At 39.8% G+C, this 19986-nt stretch overlaps 1 protein-coding gene across 3 annotated transcripts in view; it reads right to left on the bottom strand.

Moving 5' to 3' along the window:
* MUSK (muscle, skeletal, receptor tyrosine kinase) overlaps positions 1 to 19986 on the bottom strand; it is a 132241-nt gene that overhangs the window by 39506 nt on the left and 72749 nt on the right. For all 3 annotated transcript variants that reach the window (XM_011954607.1, XM_011954606.1, XM_011954609.1), the window contains one exon: positions 8937 to 9096. In XM_011954607.1, coding sequence (XP_011809997.1) covers positions 8937 to 9096 — 160 coding nt within the window. The remainder of the gene's footprint in view (positions 1 to 8936; positions 9097 to 19986) is intronic.

Below are 19986 nucleotides of genomic sequence, written 5' to 3'. Positions count from 1 at the left end.
AAAAAAAAAAAAAAAAAAAAACAGATGAAGGGCATCTCAGCAAATACAAGGAGAAAGGGATGAATTATTTCCCTAGATCTTCTCGTTCTTGAGTGATGTAAATGATAACAACACATCTCATGGAGTGATTTTTCAACTCCCTAAGAATTAAGAAACTAGGACTCAGAGACAAGGAAAGGGTTTGTTTTGTCTTTTTTTTTTTTTTTTTTTAATAATATTACTGTCTAAAAAGAATTGCAACAATCTGAGGGCAGAGAGAGAGGATCCAGGAGTAGAGCTCCCCACCATTGGGACGGCAGGGACATAGGACATTCCTGTGTGTTTAGTGGATGCTATGAAGGTAGCTAAGTTACCAAGAAGACTGGACACCAGACAAAGAACCCCAGGCATAAGCAATTTCAGGTTACCTCAGTAGGGATTGAGATCAGGGACTGGGGATTATGAGAGGTTGAACCAGTAAAGAATCTCCCACATCAGGGCACTATGCAATACACAGTGCTCTGAAGGACCCTCCAAAGAACCCAAATGTCCTAGGAGACAGTCAGTATTCAGGTGCCTGCAATAGAGAGACATTAATAACCCATCAAGGCATTAAAAGTCTGGATGCTGCACCTGCTGGGTTTCAATACCGGTTCTGCCATTTACTAGCTATGTCAGCCTGGGCACCTTTCTGAACATTAGTTTGCTCATCTGTGAAGTGGGGATAATAAAAGTATCCAGTTCATTGAGATGTGGGTATTAAATAAATTCATGTATATATAAAGCACTGGGCACTGAGAATGTACCTTGCAATTGTTAGCATTATTATTATTAGTCAGAGAAGCAATAACAATTAACAGAGAAAGAACTAAAACATATTCCATTTAGGAAAACACATTTGCCCCCTTTCTTGTAAATCCTCTTCTCCTTAAATATGCCAGAGATGAAGAGGAACAGGAGGAAAGGGAAGAAGGGAAGGGTGCATAACAGTAGGAGACTAATTTTGTCTACTTTCCATGTTCCTGAATGAAAGAATGGCTGGCCGTGGAGAGAGTGAAGCAGATGAGGTTTAAATTATATAAGAATAGAGTTTTAAACTAGATCAGTCTGGGTTTTTAATCTCTAAACATTACCTGGAAATTATGGAATCCGCCTGAAAGTTTGTAAAGGATTTGCTCTCAGGAGGGGCAAGGAGAGTCTAAAAAGCATAATTCCTCAGTCCCCAGTGGTTGCAGAAGACAACATTTTCTCTGTGTACCTGTCAAGTTTAAATTGTTCAATACGCTGGTTACACATATAGCCTCAGATCTTCATTACCTCTCTGGTTCCCATTTATGAGTGATTCAAAGTTGTCTACAATGGGCTTTACAAACAAACTTTTGACCCAGAATAGGGTTTTAGCCAATACTAGCCCTAAAATTTTATCCCTCCCCTAAATGAGTCACTTTGCTTAGGGACCGAAGGTGACATCCTTCTAGCAGTGAGAAAAGCTGGATTTCTTTGTGAAAATTCTTTATACATAAGAACTAACAGACTCTGGAGTGACTATGAAGGAAATATCAAGATATGTCTAAGATTTGCAGGACTCCAGCTACCAGATAAGTTGCTGGACAATAGCTAAATCTTATAAATTTTATACCTATTTCCATTCTGAAAAAATCTAGTAGGTTCTCTCTCTTTTGCTGAGCTAGGCAGGCTGGGCTGTAGGATTGATATTTTGATCATCTAAGAGATGATGCCAATGATGTCTACAAATTATAAATTGTAGAGAATTTAAATTTTAGCGAACTGGGCAAGAGGCCTGCAAGAGTCTCTTAATTAAAATGACCAAAGGCTATGGAAGAGAATGAAGAGGACTCTATGTCACTGCTGAACTCAGGAAAGAAGTGCCTTCATGCTCCCAAATCTCAAGGCAATTCTGCCATTGTGCAAGTAGCATGGTGAGAGGAAAAACATTGGAATACTTGAAAATTCCTCCAGAGAAAATGGCATATAATTTGGAAGCACAAAGGCAGATTCTAATAGCAGCTGAGCAGGAAGATCTATTGAAAAACAAGGGGGCCAAGGTTATGTAAATTAAAGAGCCCTCATTTTGTAATGTGGAAGGAGGTTCCAAGAGCATGGAGATAAGTCAATGCCAAAGAGAATCCAGCCATAGTACTTGGGAGGAGATAATGAGCTTCTATAGGAAATGTCTCCACTTACAATCTCTTTTCTTTTTGTGGTGGGGGGTGTGGCTAGGAAATGAGGAAGGGGTCCAAGAACCTTGCAACTATAAAGTGCTTTAAGCTCAGAATTCAATTTTTTAAAAATTCTCAAAATATCTAACCAATATTTGTAGTATTTAAAAATTCTTAAAATATCCACCAACATTTGTAGTATCTTTACAATTATCTAGAAGTCAGTAAAAACATTGGCTCTCTTCTGAAACATAGAACTGTTCTAATATAAGAAAGCTGCCTGATTGTAAAAGAATGCTTACCTTTTATGCCTAACTGCAGAACATCTGGGAGCAATTTAGTGTGGCTACTGGCTGTTACCATTTATCCTTTTCCCTTTTATTAAAAACAAAAACAAAACAACTTTAATTAATTTAAAACCAGACAAAGCCAGCATGGAATGCCAGGGATAGTGTCTGTTTTGTTGATAAGAGCACTCTCTACCACTGATGGTTGAAGCATTGAGTAGTAAAGCAAATTACGTGCTACTGCTCTGTTACCAAGTCTCAAGAATTGTCTCCAACATTGGGAGGAAGCAGAAGTGTGGCTATCAGACATGAGAAAGAGCACGAAACATGTCAAACATGTCAGTACATTCAATCAGCTACACTGATTATGAAATAGAGTTCAAAGTTCTATTTTTTTTTTACTGTAGTTTTATGAAACATCACCTCTTTTGAAATAAGAAAAATAAAACCATGTGGTTCATCTGGGGAGTTTGGGAGACTCCTGTACTACCACATCAGATTTTTCCCTCCTGCTCAGTTTTGATAATACTACCTGTATTCATGTGACTTTTAAATTTAGTGAACAAAGTCTCAGACCCTGAGGTCAATTCAAAGAAAGGGCAACATAGAAAGTGGGGGTTGTTGGTAGAACGGGGAGTGGCTTACGTTAGATGGGTGTGTGACCATAGGCTCATCCCTGTACTCTGAGACTGGATAACCATGGACAGAACCATGGACCTCACTTTCCGATGAAGGACCTGTTGGTGCCATTGAGAATGCGAAATACAAATACGTATTTTCTTTCTCTCTCTCTCTTTTGCGATGGAGTCTCACTCTATTGCTCAGGCTGGAGTGCAGTGACGCAATTTCAGCTCACTACAGCCTCCGACTCCCAGGTGCAAGTGATTCTCATGCCTCAGCCTCCCAAGTAGCTGGGATTACAGGCATGCATCACCATACCTGGCTAATTTTTGTATTTTTTAGTAGAAATAGGGCTTCACCATGTTGCCCAGGCTGGTCTCGAACTCCTGACCTCAGGTGATCTGCCCACCTCGGACTCTCAAAGTGCTGGGGTTACAGGCATGAATCACCACACCCGGCCTGTATTTTTCTCTTCTGAATCCCTGTGTCCATTTTGATGGTCTCCAGCTCTTCTGGGACTATGCTCACTATAGGTATCATGGGCTATCTTGCTTTCTTCCACAGGGCCTAGTGTTCTGATGACAAAGAGAAGCATCTTGTCAATTGCCCAGCATCCTGGCAAGTTTACTTCTCAACTTGAGCCTTGTGGGTTTGTGACTGGAGGGGAAATGCAACTTCCTGGTTCATAGGGGAAGGTTCCAAAAGTTTTTCTGACTCCTCTTGATGACTAACAGTAAATGTAAATGAGTCAGAAAGAAATATATCACATGTCTAAAACAATGCATAAGGATTTGGGCAGACACACGGAAGGGTTTTGGAAAAATGAAGGCTGATCTTTTTTTTTTGTTATCCTTCAAACACTAGAAATATCATCAGACATAATCCTAAGCATAAGCATAAGATCAGCTTTTTCCATTTCCAGTTTTCCTGCTGGGAAGAACAAATAAACAGATGGAGTAGAAGTTTCAAAGGGAAACATGAGGAATGTGACGGAGGGGGCTCTTGACTACTAGGGGTACTAGTCACACAGGGGAGGGTAGAGATGGCTAAATGAAGACAGCAGAGTTTGGCATTAAGGAAGCATTGCCAGAATGGCAAAGAGGCGCCATGTCTGACTTGAAGCTCTGGACTTCCAGCCAACCTCTTCGAATGCCGAGAGAGAGGGGCCAAAAGCAGAAATGGAGAAATCAAATACCAAACTTGAGTTCTGGGAGATCTGGGGGAGCATAAGGCCATGCTTCTTTCAAATGACCCTGAATGAAAGAGGCTTCAAGGATCACTTTTTCATCGAAGTAGCCTCAGTTCCCTAAAATATCAGTCCACAGAGCACCCCAGGTTGGGAGGTAGTTTCCTCAGTGATTCCTGAGGGACCTTCATGGGGCTTCTAGCAGGTCTAACTCACAAGAGCAGGTCAAAGAGGAGGAGAAACTGGAAGATGTCTCATGGGACATCAGAAGTCTTATTCAATCACACTCATGGCACGTCCTTATTAGGTCTGCCTGGGGAAATTTTGGGAAAGGTCTGGGAGTGTCAGGTCCCCTAATAACCAGTGAGAATCAACCAGATAAATAAATCAGGGACTGGACAAAAGGGTCTTATATCAAGGAATAGTGCTAGATGTGTAGCAATTTTTTAATTAATAGACATGTTTCTCATTTATCATATCCATGCTAGACTTTTTTAGTCTTTTCCATTTTTCAGTTGTTAACAACTCTCATTTCTTTACTTGACAGTGAACATTGTACAGCACTATGATTCTGCATATGGTCAGATTTAATTGTTGTCTTTGCAGTTCAGAAGGGCAAAGTCCCAGGTCCCAGTTATAGGTTAACCCTCTCCTTATGCTGCCTGCTCTACCTCTACCCAAATTCCTTGGGTAGCTACTATAAACATACCCCTGTCCAGAGTGGCTTCAAGCCTCACTTCCAGGGTCCCCAACTTCTCCTCACTCTAAAGCTGACCTCCATCACACTGCCATTGTCAAGCTCATGAAAAGTCATAACTGGTTCTAGTCTACACAACCGTTATTCCTACAGAGATGACTGCTCTTCATAGGCACTCACCTCTGCTGCTGCAGCAGATTGCAAGCTGCTGTCTGCTGCCACATGCCAATCTTTGCATTGCTCCCACCATCCCTTCCCCCATGCAAATCCCACTGTTATTTTTCCTAGGTGGCCGTTGCTGATTGCCCCATCCTCACTCTGGTCTACTGATATCTAGGATGACCTCTCCCTACACCCTAGGACAGGGCCTTCCTGTACTGCCTGTCTCAGACCTTTAGGCTCTTTCTACCACTGGAAGATGCCATTTTTTAAGGTTACAGATTTCCCTGTTGGTGTTCTATTTATGGAGTTGGATCAGGTTCTCATTTGGGCTAGGACAGGGATGAAGAGATGATGTTGCTGCATATAGCATGGTGGCAATCATGCCCTTTAATCTCAGCATCTTAAAGATTGTGTCCATGGGATGAATCTCCCCTTGTGTGGAGTAGATATACCCATTTTATTAGGTTCCCCTCAGTGGTTACAGCACTGCCTTCACAACCACCTTTGTACTCATGACGAGTCGGCTCTAAAAGATTACTGAACTGAAGGCTGGGGGAGATTCCTGACCACCTGCTCTTCCCGCTTGGTATGCTGTGAAAAGAAGGAAGGTAGGGAAATTTAAAATTTGGATATTTTATAGATTTTATAGATCCCTTTTCTGAACCCGAATCCTAGAATAGAGGTGTATTGATCAATTAAGGAAAAAGCCAAAAACAGAGAGTTTTTCTAATTTCTTATTTAGGATGCTATAGGAAAAAAACCCACAGGGATCCCTTACTCCAACATGGATAGCAACATTAATGTGAAAGTGGTAGCATGACAAGGTTGGGAAGACAGCAGAATTGAGTTAGCAAGCCCAAATCTCTCCTGAATTTTGTATGCCTTGAAAGTGATCTAGAAGCTGCTTCAGGCCCTGTGAGGGTATAATACTGAAGGAGCTGTGTTGAAATTCAGCAGGCCAGTGACAGGGCCACAGTAGGGACAGACAGGGAGACCTAGCTGCCGAGGTTGCAGAGCAGAGTGTAGACAAGGGCATGATGAAGGATTTGGCTGACATGCAGAGGGCTGTGCTGCTCCAAAAGATGTCTCAAAGAGGCTGAGCCAGCCAGGGAGATCCCCTGGGCCCTAACCAAGCCAAGAGATAAAATCACAAGTTCCTCAGCTGCAGACTTCAATAGAGACCCAGGGGGTAGCAGTGGTGTAGGGGGTGTCCAGAAGACACCACTGCCTAAATACAAATCCTCTTCTCCTTTGCTGTCTAGGGAAAGAGAAGGAAGGAAGAATAGGGAGAAAGAGCTCTGGCAGAGGTATCTTTGAGTGACTGAATAATGACCTGAAATGAAACTCTCCTAAAATTGGTAACATTAATATTTTTCTTCTGCCCAGTGAAAGTGCAGGGTAAATTAAAGTAGATCAGTTTATTTTCTTAGATTGAGTTTTCATATGTAAATGTGATTCTCTCTCTCTATGTGTGTGTATATAAACATACATACACACATACATATATGTTTTCTAAATATAGATTGAGAGATTTTTATAAATATATGTTTATTTAACAGTAGGTCTTGATCAAATGTCAAATCAGACAAAGACAGTGAGACCAGAATAATTCCAGGTAATTCAAAGGCATCAACATTTTTGAGTATTCTATTATCTCCTGGACCTTCTCCTGTTCATATGCTTTGTGTTTATATATTATTGTTTGTCCTGGGCACCTTTCAAAATCAGACATATCTGAACTCATTCTTCTAGCCCACTGCCATTTTCAAGCATTTGCAAACCTTATTTCTATCCATATTTGTCCTGTGCATCTCTCCTCTTCCCTTTGTACCAATGCTGCTGCTGCTGTTCAGACCTTCATGACTTTTTGAGACACCTGGAAGAGCCTCCTGACCCCTTGCCACACTTCCCAACCTCCTGACACCTCAGCATCTGCTAATTTGCTAGAGGATATATCTGACTATTACACTTATTTCTTCTAAATCATTAAATGACTTCTCATCAATGAAATAATATACTTGACCTATGCAGGCTCTTCATAACCTGGCTAGAGCCCATGTTTCAACCTTTGTTTCCACTTTCCACCTCCCTGCTGTCTCTCTCATGGTCTAGCCTTGATCACTGATTTGCTGTTTTCTGAACAGGTTTGAAAGGTTTGACTTCAACCTGATTATCTCATATCCACATCTTCTGCTCCAATGATACCTTTTTTCCAAGGATTCCCTGACACCCTCCCTCTCTTGTTCTGATGTTGTATTTTGTGTATGCTTCTGCAATAGAGTACAGTCTGTGCCATAATATATGTGACTAACTGACTTCCTTCTAGATTTAGAGTCCCTGGAAGGTAGGACCTGTTTTTAAATTAACTTTTCATCTCTTACTCTACCCAACACAATGGGTGTCATCTAGAGTATTCAATAAATGCATGTAAAAGTGCTTTATAAACAGCAAAGTGCTATGTAAATAGTAATTCTTATTACTATTTATATCATATTATTTTACTATTACTAATTATATGATATTATTATTTGTTAAATTGAGTTGAATTTACTTTTAGAAGACTTTTCATTTTCTGGGAGAAATAATTTCACATCTGTGGAAATGCTAGAATAATTGATATGATGTCTGAAGACATGGTAGGCAGAGATATCACTGGGGGAGAAAGGAGAGGGAGCCTTAATTTTGAAGTCTTCCTTTTCCTTCACAGGCATGTCCCAGAGGGCCAGCCTTGTCCGGTGCTCCTTATCATTTATCTGTGGCTTTTATTCACCTCATATTACAAACCACAGACATTAATGGAAAGTTCCCCATCAGATCAAAGAGGTGGTACTGTAATAAGAAACAGCAGGCTGTAGGGAGTTGGCCCTAGGCACAAGCTCTATCCATGCTTGCCTTACATGTCAGGCCAAGCACCTCTCTCCTGACCCTTGAGCCATAGGCACGCTGTGAATCTAATATGCCTGGCATTTCCTGATACAGGGATTATTTCCATCTCTAGGAATTCTATAAATGTTCTCAGAAGCCTTTGGGACATTTACATTTTAAAAATAAACCTTTAGAACTCAACACAAATATCCTAGAAATCCATGTGTCAGCCTTTTTCTTGAAAACACCTGTAAGTCCTGCTGTGGCTTGCTGAAGCAGGAAAGGGAAAGACCACAAGGATCATGCTCATAGGTAAAAATGCCCACAAGAAATAGCCATGTAGAAATTGGCATGACCATGTTGAAAGTCTGCCAACTTTTTCCATGAGAGCTTTGGAAAGTTTGATCAACCAAGAGAGAAAATGAAGAGTGGGGAAAAGGAAAGGAAATTAAAGAAAGAAAAGGAAAAGAGGGAGGGAGGGAAGGGAAGAGGGAGGAAGGAAGGGAGGGAGGGAGGAAAGAAGGCAGAAAAGGAGGGAGGAAGGAAGGGAGAGGACGAAGGGAAGGAAGGGAAGAAAGTGAGGGAGGGAGGAAGGAAGGAAGGAAGTTAGGGAGGGAGGGAGGGAAGGGGTGAAGGAGGAAGGCAGGAAGGAAAGAGAAATGGAGAAAAGGAAAAAAGATAAGAAAAATGGAAAGAAAGGAAGTAAGGAAAAAGTGAGTTCTTGGAAGCTGTTACCTATCACTTGAGCAGGTATCGAGGATTTAGTTTTTCAGGCAGCAAATCTGCCAAAATCCATATCTAGGTTACCTCTGGAGTATCCCCATGGAGAAGGAAATAGCCCAAATGCAATTGAAATAAGAGATAAAAGAAAAGGGAGATTTTCTCCAATGCTGGATATTGTAGAATAGTATCAACTCTCCCCTCTCCTGAAACAATGCAAATGTGAAGGGGCATCCTACCTGCTATGCTGATGGTGGCTGCAGCCTTGGCAGTACTGAACTTCTCCCCATGCTTATTGGTAGCTATGCATGTGTAGAGTCCTGGCTTGGTGATAAACAGCTGCAGTCTTGAGTCAATCACTCGGTCTTTCACACTCTCTTGAATGGACCCAGAAGAAACCTGATGGAGTAAAGGAAAATAAAAGATAGAACTCAGTCAAGGATTTCCTACTATACTACGTCAGTAGATTTGAAGGGAAAAGCATTAAGATTATAATCAAGTGCATGTGGTACACTGCAAAAATAGCCAAAAGATTTTCTTTCCCTATGCCCATGCCCTTGCAATGTGACTTTGTAGCTCTTCCCTCAAGAAGTAGCATTTTTCTCCATAATTTGAATCTAGATTAGCCTTGTGATGTATTTTAGAATGAATGAGCAGAAACTAAAATTCTTGCACATTGTGGCTTGCTCTCTGTTTATGGAACCTGGGGCTATAAGCAAGCAAGAGCCAGCATGCTAGAAGATGAAACACACATGGCCCGTTTATCCCCACTGCCCCAGGTGGGAACCAACAACAACCATCCAAGGTATGCAGAAGGCTATTCTGAACCAACTAGCACCCTTTCAACCTGTCAATCACAGGAACTTGACCAGCCAAGATCAGGCAGTCCTGCCTAGAAGCAAAACCAAATCAGCAAAACCAGCCAGTTGAACCACAGACTTGTGTGAGCACTAATAGCTATTGGTTTAAGTCACTAAGCTTTGGGCTGATTTGTTATACAGCCATAGATAACCAATACAAGGTATGAATGATATACAGTGTGGATCCTCCGATATATGTCTTCAGTGTCCTGCAGATGACAGTTAAGTATGAAAGGTTGCAGACTTGAGGACTTATTTTCATAACTCCTGTTCAGTTCCCCATAAATGCATGTCAGATAGGTGGATGGTTATCAAGAAAAATGGTTGTGAAGCCAAGTCTGTCTTCGAGGCATGACATACATAATACATACATAATACCTCAAGGTCACTGAAAACATCCTTAGTAGGAAAGAGAAGCAGTTTTTAAACTGCCTGACCTCTCTCCTCCTGGACTTCATCCAGGTGTTGAAATAGTTCAGCAAAGAGACCAACACGTTAGGAGGTTCATGCAGGAGGTACTACTTAAACCAGAAAATCAAATGTCCTTAAAGAGCCAACATATCAATACAATATTGACACACAATTAACAGCTTAATTTATACAAATGCATATATATTAGTCAACATTACTTCAGCTCCACAGGAAAGATAGCTGCCCGGCACATTTTACAAGGTTGCATAGTTAGAATTTGCATCCTAGTGTGTCTGACACCAAAGCCTATGCTTTTAATCATTATGTTACAGTGCCTTCCCTAGTCCTAGAAGAGAGAACAAATGAGAAGTCATTAGAAAACAGGAGTAACAATTACCTTAACAAATCAACCAACCATAAGCAAAATATGTATCTGACAAATGTCATTGTTAAGGTGGTGGCATTTATTTAAATGGTGGTTCTTTTTTCATTGTTTTCTTGAGCACAGTACCACTTTTTCAATAACTAATCTTTAATTAACACTACTTAGAAGAGGGAAACATGATGCCAATTTGAGAGACACTGGAGTGAAATGACAATTAAGGAATCAGCTGGTGTTATGCCCTGACTTTATCTTAAAGGAGTGGAGGTACGTCCTATGTTGGCCTGAGCTTGGCTGCTTGGCTGAAAGAGATTCCTCTGTCCAATATTAGGGAATGAGGCTGAGAATGAGACATTTTGGAGCCAATTATTTTATTGCATTGCGTGAGAGAGGATTTTCACAGTTTGACTAGCCAGGAAGAAGAAAGCTCTGAGGTAAGGCCAGCTTTCTTCCTAGCTGCCAGGTGGCTGGCTATCCCTGGCACCAAGCACTGTGTAGCTATCCTACGCAGTGAACGTTTGTCAAACTAGCTTTTTATTCTTTACCTTCGCTACTGGTCTCAATTCTTATGATAAAAACTGGCTTATGTGAGTATCAATTTACCTTAACTGGGAATCTTTCCAGATCAGATCAAGTATTGAGGCATTTTCCCCAGATAAGCAACCTAGACTCTATGAGAAATTTACAAAGTGAAGAGAAAAATATTTTTAAGAGACATGTACTCAGTTGGAATTGAAACTAAACTCATCATTATCATATTTATCAGGAGTGCAATGTCTCATTATATGAGTATCCAAGTTAGATCAAGGGGACTGAAAATATTTGGACTTGACTGAATTTTAATACAAAGCAACAACGAGAAAAAAAGCTAAAGACCCCAAGCCTCTATGCTCAATCAACAGACTTTATGCTATTTTGTATTTTATATTTTGTTTATATCTCTTTCCAGTTTAGATAAGCAAAAGCAGAGCAGTTTGCAAAATCCTTTGCAAAGATATTTCCCTCCTGCAAGAAGCAGGAATGCGCAATGCCTCAGAGACAACTTTGAAGCAAGAAATCTCCCCAAATGTTGCCCTAAGTCCCACTGTTTTCATGTTCACACCTAAGAAAGTCATTCTTAAACACCTCCTCAAGGTCACTGAAAACATCCTTGGTAGGAAAGAGAAGCAGTTTTTAAGCTGCCTGACCTCTCTGCTCCTGGACTTCATCCAGGTGTTGAAATAGTTCAGCAAAGAGACCAACATGTTAGGAGGTTCATGCCGGAGTACGAAGTGGCTCCTGAATGCTTTCCCCCCTGCTTCCAGAGGCCTTGCTTGATTCAGTTTGTGACTCACGCACAGCAGGCCCTGTTAGTCATAGTTTGAGTTTGTTTTTCTTTCTTAATGGATCGTTCTGATCAACAGTTTAGTATTTTTGATGATCTGAAAATAAAAACAAATCCCTCTGCCCTCCATTTTGATATTTTTTCATGCCTCAGGTTTCAAAGATCAAAGGGGTGAGTCCAGATTAGTACTGCGAGCTTTTACCAAGGTACGCCTAAGCAAAACAGAATACTTAATTGAGGTGACTATGTCTGGTAGCTACAGGAAATACATGATTTTCTCCAAGTCACTCAGGCATATAGACCTGAGAGAGCTGGAGAAACAGCTCCCTGCTCTGGGTGTTTTGTTCTCTCTTTCTGAGTTAGCCATAACTATGTGAGGAGATGGACCTGTTAATTTGCTTGACTGTAGTAATCATGTCATGGTATATGTTTATCTAAACATCATGTTTTACACCTTAAATGTATATAATAAGAATCATAATAAAACTTTTTTTTCTAAAAAGAAGCAGTAGGATAGGAAGCTCTATTAAATAGGCATAATAATTCGTACCTGACATAATGTGTGTAAAAACTCTTTGAAGGGGATAGCGCAGTTATAGACCCGTGGACTACTTCTCAATGTATCATTAATATATTACTAATGCTGTCTTGAGAGAATCTACCCCCAGCTATGGATAATCTGATAATTTTATGATTTGACCTTAGCTAGCGAAGACCTCTGAAAGGTATTCTGGCCTCAATGGCCCTGTCTTGCAGATAGTTCCAGCTGGCTGGGAATACCCTGTGGAACTGTTAGAATGTGGCCCAGCAGGGTGCGGTGGCTCATGCCTATAATCCCAGCACTTTGGAAGACCAAGGCAGGCAGATCACAAGGTTAGGAGATCAAGACCATCCTGGCTACCATGGTGAAACCCCGTCTCTACCAAAAATACAAAAAATTAGCTGGACTTAGCGGCACCTGCCTATAGTTCTAACTACTCGAGACGCTGAGGCAGGAGAATCGCTTGAACCCAGGAGGCGGAGGTTGCAGTGAGCTGAGATGGTGCCACTGCACTCCAGCCTGGTGACAGAGCAAGACTCCATCTTGGGGGAAAAAAAAAAAAAAAAAAAAAAGAATGTGGCCCAGTAGGGTTCATGTTTATGCAGTTGTAATAATGTCTGTTTATGAATCATAGAAAAAGGGATAATAAACCAAGAGACATTTCCATAGTTCTTCTGATTAACATAGCCAGAAATATTAGCCTCTTTCAAACTGGCTGCTGAATTATTCCACATAAGACTTGTTACATGTAATTATTTTGGTTTACACAGGTAGTAAGATAAAAGGACTTCACAGGTCATGTATTTTTAACCAAAACTACTGCCTCTTAAAAATATGTCTAAATATAGATAAGGCCCCCTTTAAGAAAATTCTAAAAGACAACCTAGGTGATTTGGCTGTTTATTTTATAAAATTCTTCTAATAAGTAAAATTATTCAACTTCTGAAATATTTTAGAAATTATATTTATTGGACAAAGCAAGAGGGACATGAAATTTTTCTATATTAGTTGCATGCCAAAATAACAGAGATATATTACTGGTATAACTTTAAATAAATCTGGTTATAAAAATACAAATAATTTTCTTTTTAAAAAGCAAGCTCTGCTCCCTCCATGCCAACCACTATTTCCAAGATTGTAAAACAAAAGGAATATTACTATTTACTCTGAATTTCATCTGTGAATTCAGACTTCCATAAAAAAATGCTTGGTATTTCCATAGGAGGAAAGCAAGACAGTTTCTAATCACTTTGGGACACGTTGCTAGACTTTCTCTTGCTCTTTGGCTCTAACTGTTCAGGGTTTTGGTTTACTGGCAGGTTCATAGCAGGGAAGAAAGAGAGCACTCGCTTCTTTCAGAGTACCCATTGTACTGAGTAGTGTGCTATGGCATTAGTTTACTAACTTGTAGTGAGTGAAGAGCCGCAATTCAAACTCTGTTTTATTCTGTGCCAAATATCTCCCAGCTCCGCGTTCGTCTTTGTTCAGTCCACCAAACACGGTATCAGGACTATAGGATTCTCTGTGTTTTCCTCCATGGGATTTCTGGTTTGCTACTTTTACAACCTGAAATGCCTGACATTGCCTTCATGTCCTGTGATTTGCGTCAATGTGGACAGTCATCTTGATTTCCTTTCAGACTTGGGTAGAATTACCAAGAACTAAACTTGGCTCTAAGGGCAGCACACACTCTCTGACCGTAAGAACTGCGGATGTACTTTTGCTTTCTTCCTGGATGAAAGTCATTTTGTTTGTTTTATTCCTGTTTTAGAATCTGAGGTGATAAATCTATTTTGCCTTTCACTTTTTGTGAGTCACATGTTGAATAAATAAGTTTGGGTCTCAATAAGGCCGCACCTATCTTAAACTATCCTACTCTTGTTATTCCTGAACTTTGACAGAGAATAATCATTCAACTTCCAGTTCTAACCTCATATGAGTCTTTTGAGAATACTAGAAACTTAAAAAGTATATACTTTTCCATTTTCTTTATTACTATTTTTACATAGACAAATTAGTGAAGTTATATTGTCAGCCTCTCAATTTGATTTTATTTATTTACTTTTTGAGATGGAGTCTTGCTGTCTTGTCCAGACTGGAGTGCAGTGGCGTGATTTCGGCTCACTGCAATCTCTGCCTCCCGGATTCAAGTGATTCTCCTGCCTCAGCCTCCCAAGTAGCTGGGACTACAGGAACATGCCACCACGCCTGGCTAATTTGTTTGTATTTTTAGTAGATACGAGGTTTTCACCGTGTTAGCCAGGATAGTCTTGATCTCCTGACCTCATCATAATCCTCCCACCTCGGCCCCCAAAGTGCTGGGACTACAGGAGTGAGCCACCACGCCCGGTCCAGTCTTCCAATTTTCTTTGGATGTCTTTATACTCCCTTGACAGGCTTAAGACTGTAGCAGTTTCCACAGAAGAGCCAAAAAACACATTGACAAACAAGAATCAAATTTTAAATGACACTTGAAATGTTCTTAGTGAGGTAAAGAAGAAGAGGGACTCCAAGTTACTTTATTGTAACTGGACAAAATTAGAGAACATTAGCCCTGATGTCTCTAATTATACCATTAGAGATCATCTTTGACAGTCACCTAACATCTGTGTTAGTGTAGATATGAGAAAATCAGTGTCTGAGTGGTAAATGGACCCCAAAATCACATTAACTAAAGAGGGGCATTTACAACCCCAGTCTTCCAGCTCCTCATCTAATTCTCATTCTACCATGCCTCAAGTTACAAGCTGGAAAAGCATGTTCATTTGTTTATGTACTGTCTTCGAAGGGATGTAGGATAGACAGATAAAATGGAACAATTTTATTAACAAATTACGAGAAAAATGATTTTGTTCAAGTAACAGAAAAGAAACTTCAGCGAAAACAGTAGTGAAAATGACAATAATAAATGAATTCTACGCCTTGGAAGGTGCCATTGCCATAAGACATTTTTTGTTATTGGGTTAGTCATAGAATTTGTTTTGTTTTGTTTTCCTGTTTTACAACATCGAACTAAAATTTCACACATTGACACATTTTGTTCTCCGCATCCTTCTCTCCCTTCCCCTTCTTCCCTTTCTTGTCTTGTGTCCTAGTTCTCAACTTTCAGGGCTGCAGCCAATCAATCTTAGGGCACCCTGCTTTAGACGGACAATGGTAGGGCCAGGTGCAAGTAGAGAGCAAAGCATTATTCTTTGAGACTCCTTTTTAAAAAAAAAAAAAAATTAGACTTTTAATTGTTTAGGTTATTGGTGGTATAACTCACAAACAGAAATTGTACATGTTTAAGGCGAACAAGGTGATGTTTTGGTATACATATATATTATGAAATGATCACTGCAATCAAGCTAGTGAACTGTCACCTCACATGGTTACCTTTGTGTGTGTGTTTTGAGAACACGTAGGATCTACCCTCTTAGCAAATTTCAATTGTGCAATACAGTGTTGTTAACTGTAGTCCCCATATTGTACATTACATCTCCAGTACTTATTCATCTTGCATGGCTGAAGCTTTGTACCCTTTGATGATCATCTCTCCATCCTCCCATCACTGACAGCCACTATTCTATTCTGTGCTTCTGTGAGTTCAACTCTTAGATTCCACATATAAATGAGATCATTTGGTATTTGTATCTGGCTTATTTCACTTAACTTAATGTTCTCGAGGTTATCCATGTCGAGACGTCTTTGAATAAGGGTTCAGGTCTGGGAAACTTCACTCCCAGTCTTCTGAACACTCTTCCCTTCTATCTTTCTGAAACTGTAAGTTGTTTAACTTTATTTAAAAGCGGTATACAAATTCACATATTACATGGAGATGCCTCAGGGTTACTATTCTTTCATGCCGCAAAATTCTTCTAAAGCCTACATTATGCCAAGCCCTAGTGACAGGATAACTTCCTGCTTTAAGGCTATCTGTTTTTTTATTTCTTGTTTTGTTCCAGAGTATTTGCCTTAGTTTTGGTCACTGTTATTTAATTTAGAGGAGGAAACCTTATGATGGTCTACAAAAGAGAGGAATAAAAACTAGGAATAAGAATTGTGTTATGAAAAAATCATTCTGGGATTTCTGGTGCTCATCATTGTAGGCACAGAGACACCAGAAGTGCACACACAAGGAGAGAAAGCCCTGTGAGAATACAGGGAGATAACCATGTGAAGCCATCTGCAAGCCAGGAAGAGAGGCCTTACCAGAAACCAACCCTGAGAGCACCTTGACTTTGGGCTTCCAGTCGTTAGAACCGTAGGAAAAAGAATTCTGTTGTTTAAGACACCCAATCTGTGGGATTCTATTATGGCAGCCGTAACATACTAGTATAATCCTGGAGAAGAGAAAGTCAGGAAAATATGAAATAGTTCAAGTCCCTGAAGGAATGTGCCTTGGATTGGGTAGAAATTATATTTAATATCATTTGAATTATACCATAAGGTTTTGCCTTCTTTAAGAAGAAGTCCCCCATTTTCTTGTTGTGATGCTTGTATTAAACACAATTTGGGATGATGTGGATATTAAAGTGTCCCGATTTGGGACACTTCTTTGACCTCCAAATGGTACCATTAAAATATTGTAATATGATAATATATGTTCACTACAGCCAAGATACCAAAAAGTTGGATAGCCTATCCTGGAGGAAACGAAAACTGAAAATAGCCATCAGTTAGATGAGTTATCAAGGTTTGGGTTGTTCAGTCATATTGAAAGCCATTCTCAGTCCACCCAAAGGACTGGGTTGGACATACACCCATCTCCTTAAGGCATAAAAGTATCCTCCATGGGACCACCTGGAGAGTTATATATGTGTTTTACTGCTGTGCAGTAAAAACTTGAAGGGCTAACTCAATGGACTCGAGGTGCTCAAACCCCCAAAGAAAGTTCTGGCCTTTGACTGGCTCCTGAGAGATGACCTCTGACCCTTGGAATATCCTGTGTACTAAGAGTATCTTTGTATATCTGAGATTTGGGGCAATGCCAGATAGTTTATGATAGTAATGTGAATGATAGTGAATACTTGGGATCCTAGGCCACGTTGTATTAGTTTGATCTTTAAAGGGGCTGGAAACTAGCTAAGACTAGTTATGTAGGCACTTCACGTCTATGTAACTGAGCTCCAGTAAAAACTCTGGACACCAAGGTTAGGGTGAGCCTCTTTGGTTGACAGTACTTCATGCATGATGTCACACATTGCTGCTGGGAGAATGAAGTGCTATCCGTGCAACTTCACTAGAAGAGGAAAACTGATTCCTCTGTGCTGATTTTAATCTGTATCATCTTCCTGCAATAAACCATAATCATAAGTATAACAGCTTTTCTAAAATCTGTGAGTCCTTCTAATGAATCATCAAACATGAATGTGATCTTGGGGACTCCAACACCCTTGCAATTTGGACACACAGTAGACAAGTATGTAATTCTCACCTGCAAAATCTAAAGGCTGTCTGGCAGCTCCAATGGAAGGAACAAAGAAGAGAGAGAGTCTAGCAGTCTGGGCTTCCAGAGTTTGTCAATAAAAAGGTTGTATAGAAGATCTGATTGGGAGTCATTTTCAATCCTCCCAAGATGACTTTTTGGGGGAACTGATTAGACCCCAACACAGAGAGACTTTCCATCAACTAGCAGACTAGGGACTTGCTAATGTGGCCAAAAATGGCTGGCCTGAGGAAAACGCATCACTGCTATCATCTTAATGTTCCCTGATTTCTGAAGAATCATGAATATGTCTATGAGGGTAAGAGTCAGTTTTAAATAGCTGGCAGGCACAGAAGGTATAAAGCCAACTTACAAGTGTGTCAGTTGAATTAGAGCTCTCCTGCACCAGTTATTGCTCCTCCCTACCTCCCACCCAACCTTTTTGGGGTCATAAATAGCAGGCAGAAGAATGAGTGAGCATGAGGTAAGAAGCCAACTGCAATTTTTTCTTACATGAAAGTTAACCTGAAATATCCCTGAGAATGGAGGAACTGTGAATGCCATTGGATGCTTTGGTTATTACTTAGGACTAGACACTTAAATAACTAAGTTGGGACAATGTTAATGATTTAAAATCAACTAATAGTAACCAGAAAAATCACAGAGCCTGCTTAAGGTAGGCTTAAATAGTAGCAAAAGAACTTGCTCTGCTGAATATTTTAAAATGACAAAGAAAATAATAAGATTGTGTTGCATGCAAGTTATGTTCATTAACACCAGAGTTACAGTAATAATCTTAGCTCACATGTTTAACTCTCATTTATGGACCTGAAATCCTAAAAGAGAAATCACATATAAAATTAAGAAAAATAAATATATAGAAAGATGGTATTATAATCAAAGAATCAGACATTTCCAGCAAATTCTGGAAGATAAAGAGAAGTGATTGGATAGATAGAAAAATTAACAACAACTAAGTAGCTGAAACCTAGTGCAAAAGAAGAGATTTATTGAGAGGAGAATGGATACATTTTCCCTATAAAGTCATGGAAAATTTCAAACTTCAGATAGCATGGGGCTGTAAGCAGGAACCAACTTTAAGAAAGTCAGCAAAGTAATTGAAGAACTCTGGGAGCTATTGTGTATGCATATGGCACCAGTCTGAGGCATCTACCTGTGAGATAGAGATTGTGAATGAGATTTTCCGTTGTGAGTTCCTATAGTTGACAATCATGGTGGACACTAGAGCTTGACAATAACCTGACAGATAAAATGGGGCCCCCTATTTCCTCCACAAACATATGTAGAGCATAAAGAAGAGAAAGATTGAAGTTTTGAAAGAAATTCATTTAATTGGAATCTACATAGAAAGAATGTGGAGAAGAGAGAAGCAGTAATTATTGGTATAGTAGAGGAAAATGTCTCTGAGTATAAGAGAGACTTGCATCTCAACTGTCTCACCTCAAGTTCTGTATCAAAGGAAACTATGTAAACTTGCCAGTCTGTTCTATGAGGTTGGAAAAATAGTAACCAAACCTGATCATCATAGCCTACTAAAAGACAAAATCATTTGTATTATTGAAAATAGATGTAAATAATCCTGAAAAACATGCAGAAAATTGAAACAGCACAATTAAAAAATTAAACAAGGCCGGGCGCGGTGGCTCATGCCTGTAATCCTAGCACTTTGAGAAGCCGAGGTGGGTAGATCACGAGGTCAGGAGATTGAGACCATCCTCATTAACACGGTGAAACGCCGTCTCTACTAAAAATACAAAAAATTAGCCGGATGTGGTGGTGGGCGCCTGTAGTCCCAGCTACTCGGGAGGCTGAGGCAGGAGAATGGCGTGAACCCGGGAGGCAGAGCTTGCAGTGAGCTGAGATCACGCCACTGCACTCCAGCCTGGTGACAGAGCGATACTCCGTCTCAAAAAAAAAAAAAAAAATTAAACAAAAAAGCTATGTATTCAGAAATGAAAGAATGGTTCAACATAAGGGAAACTTTGCAGTTTAAAGTGAAAAATGACATGCTCATCAAAAAGTGGATGTAATTGATGATGAAGTGTTTTATTGATTTTAAAATACATTTATGTTAAAAAATAATTATCAAATTAAGAATAAAAATAAATTTTCTTAACCTCATAAAGAGTATCAGAAACTAAAGATTCAGTGCAAACCAAAGTGGTTAAAGTCTATACAATGACAATAAAAATCCATGATAGGTTTCTGTCTCAGATGTTGATGTTAGGTTATTCAGACAAAGTTAAACAGTGAAAAAAATTAAAATTTTGAAAAAATATTTTAATAGATGTAACAAACTAAGAAAATCTCATTTACCCTTAGAGAATTTTCCAAACCCAGACA

Source organism: Colobus angolensis, unplaced genomic scaffold, assembly GCF_000951035.1.
Source record: "Colobus angolensis palliatus isolate OR3802 unplaced genomic scaffold, Cang.pa_1.0 Scaffold386, whole genome shotgun sequence".
NCBI lineage: Eukaryota > Metazoa > Chordata > Mammalia > Primates > Cercopithecidae > Colobus > Colobus angolensis.
This window is presented reverse-complemented; position numbering and strand designations above follow the sequence as displayed.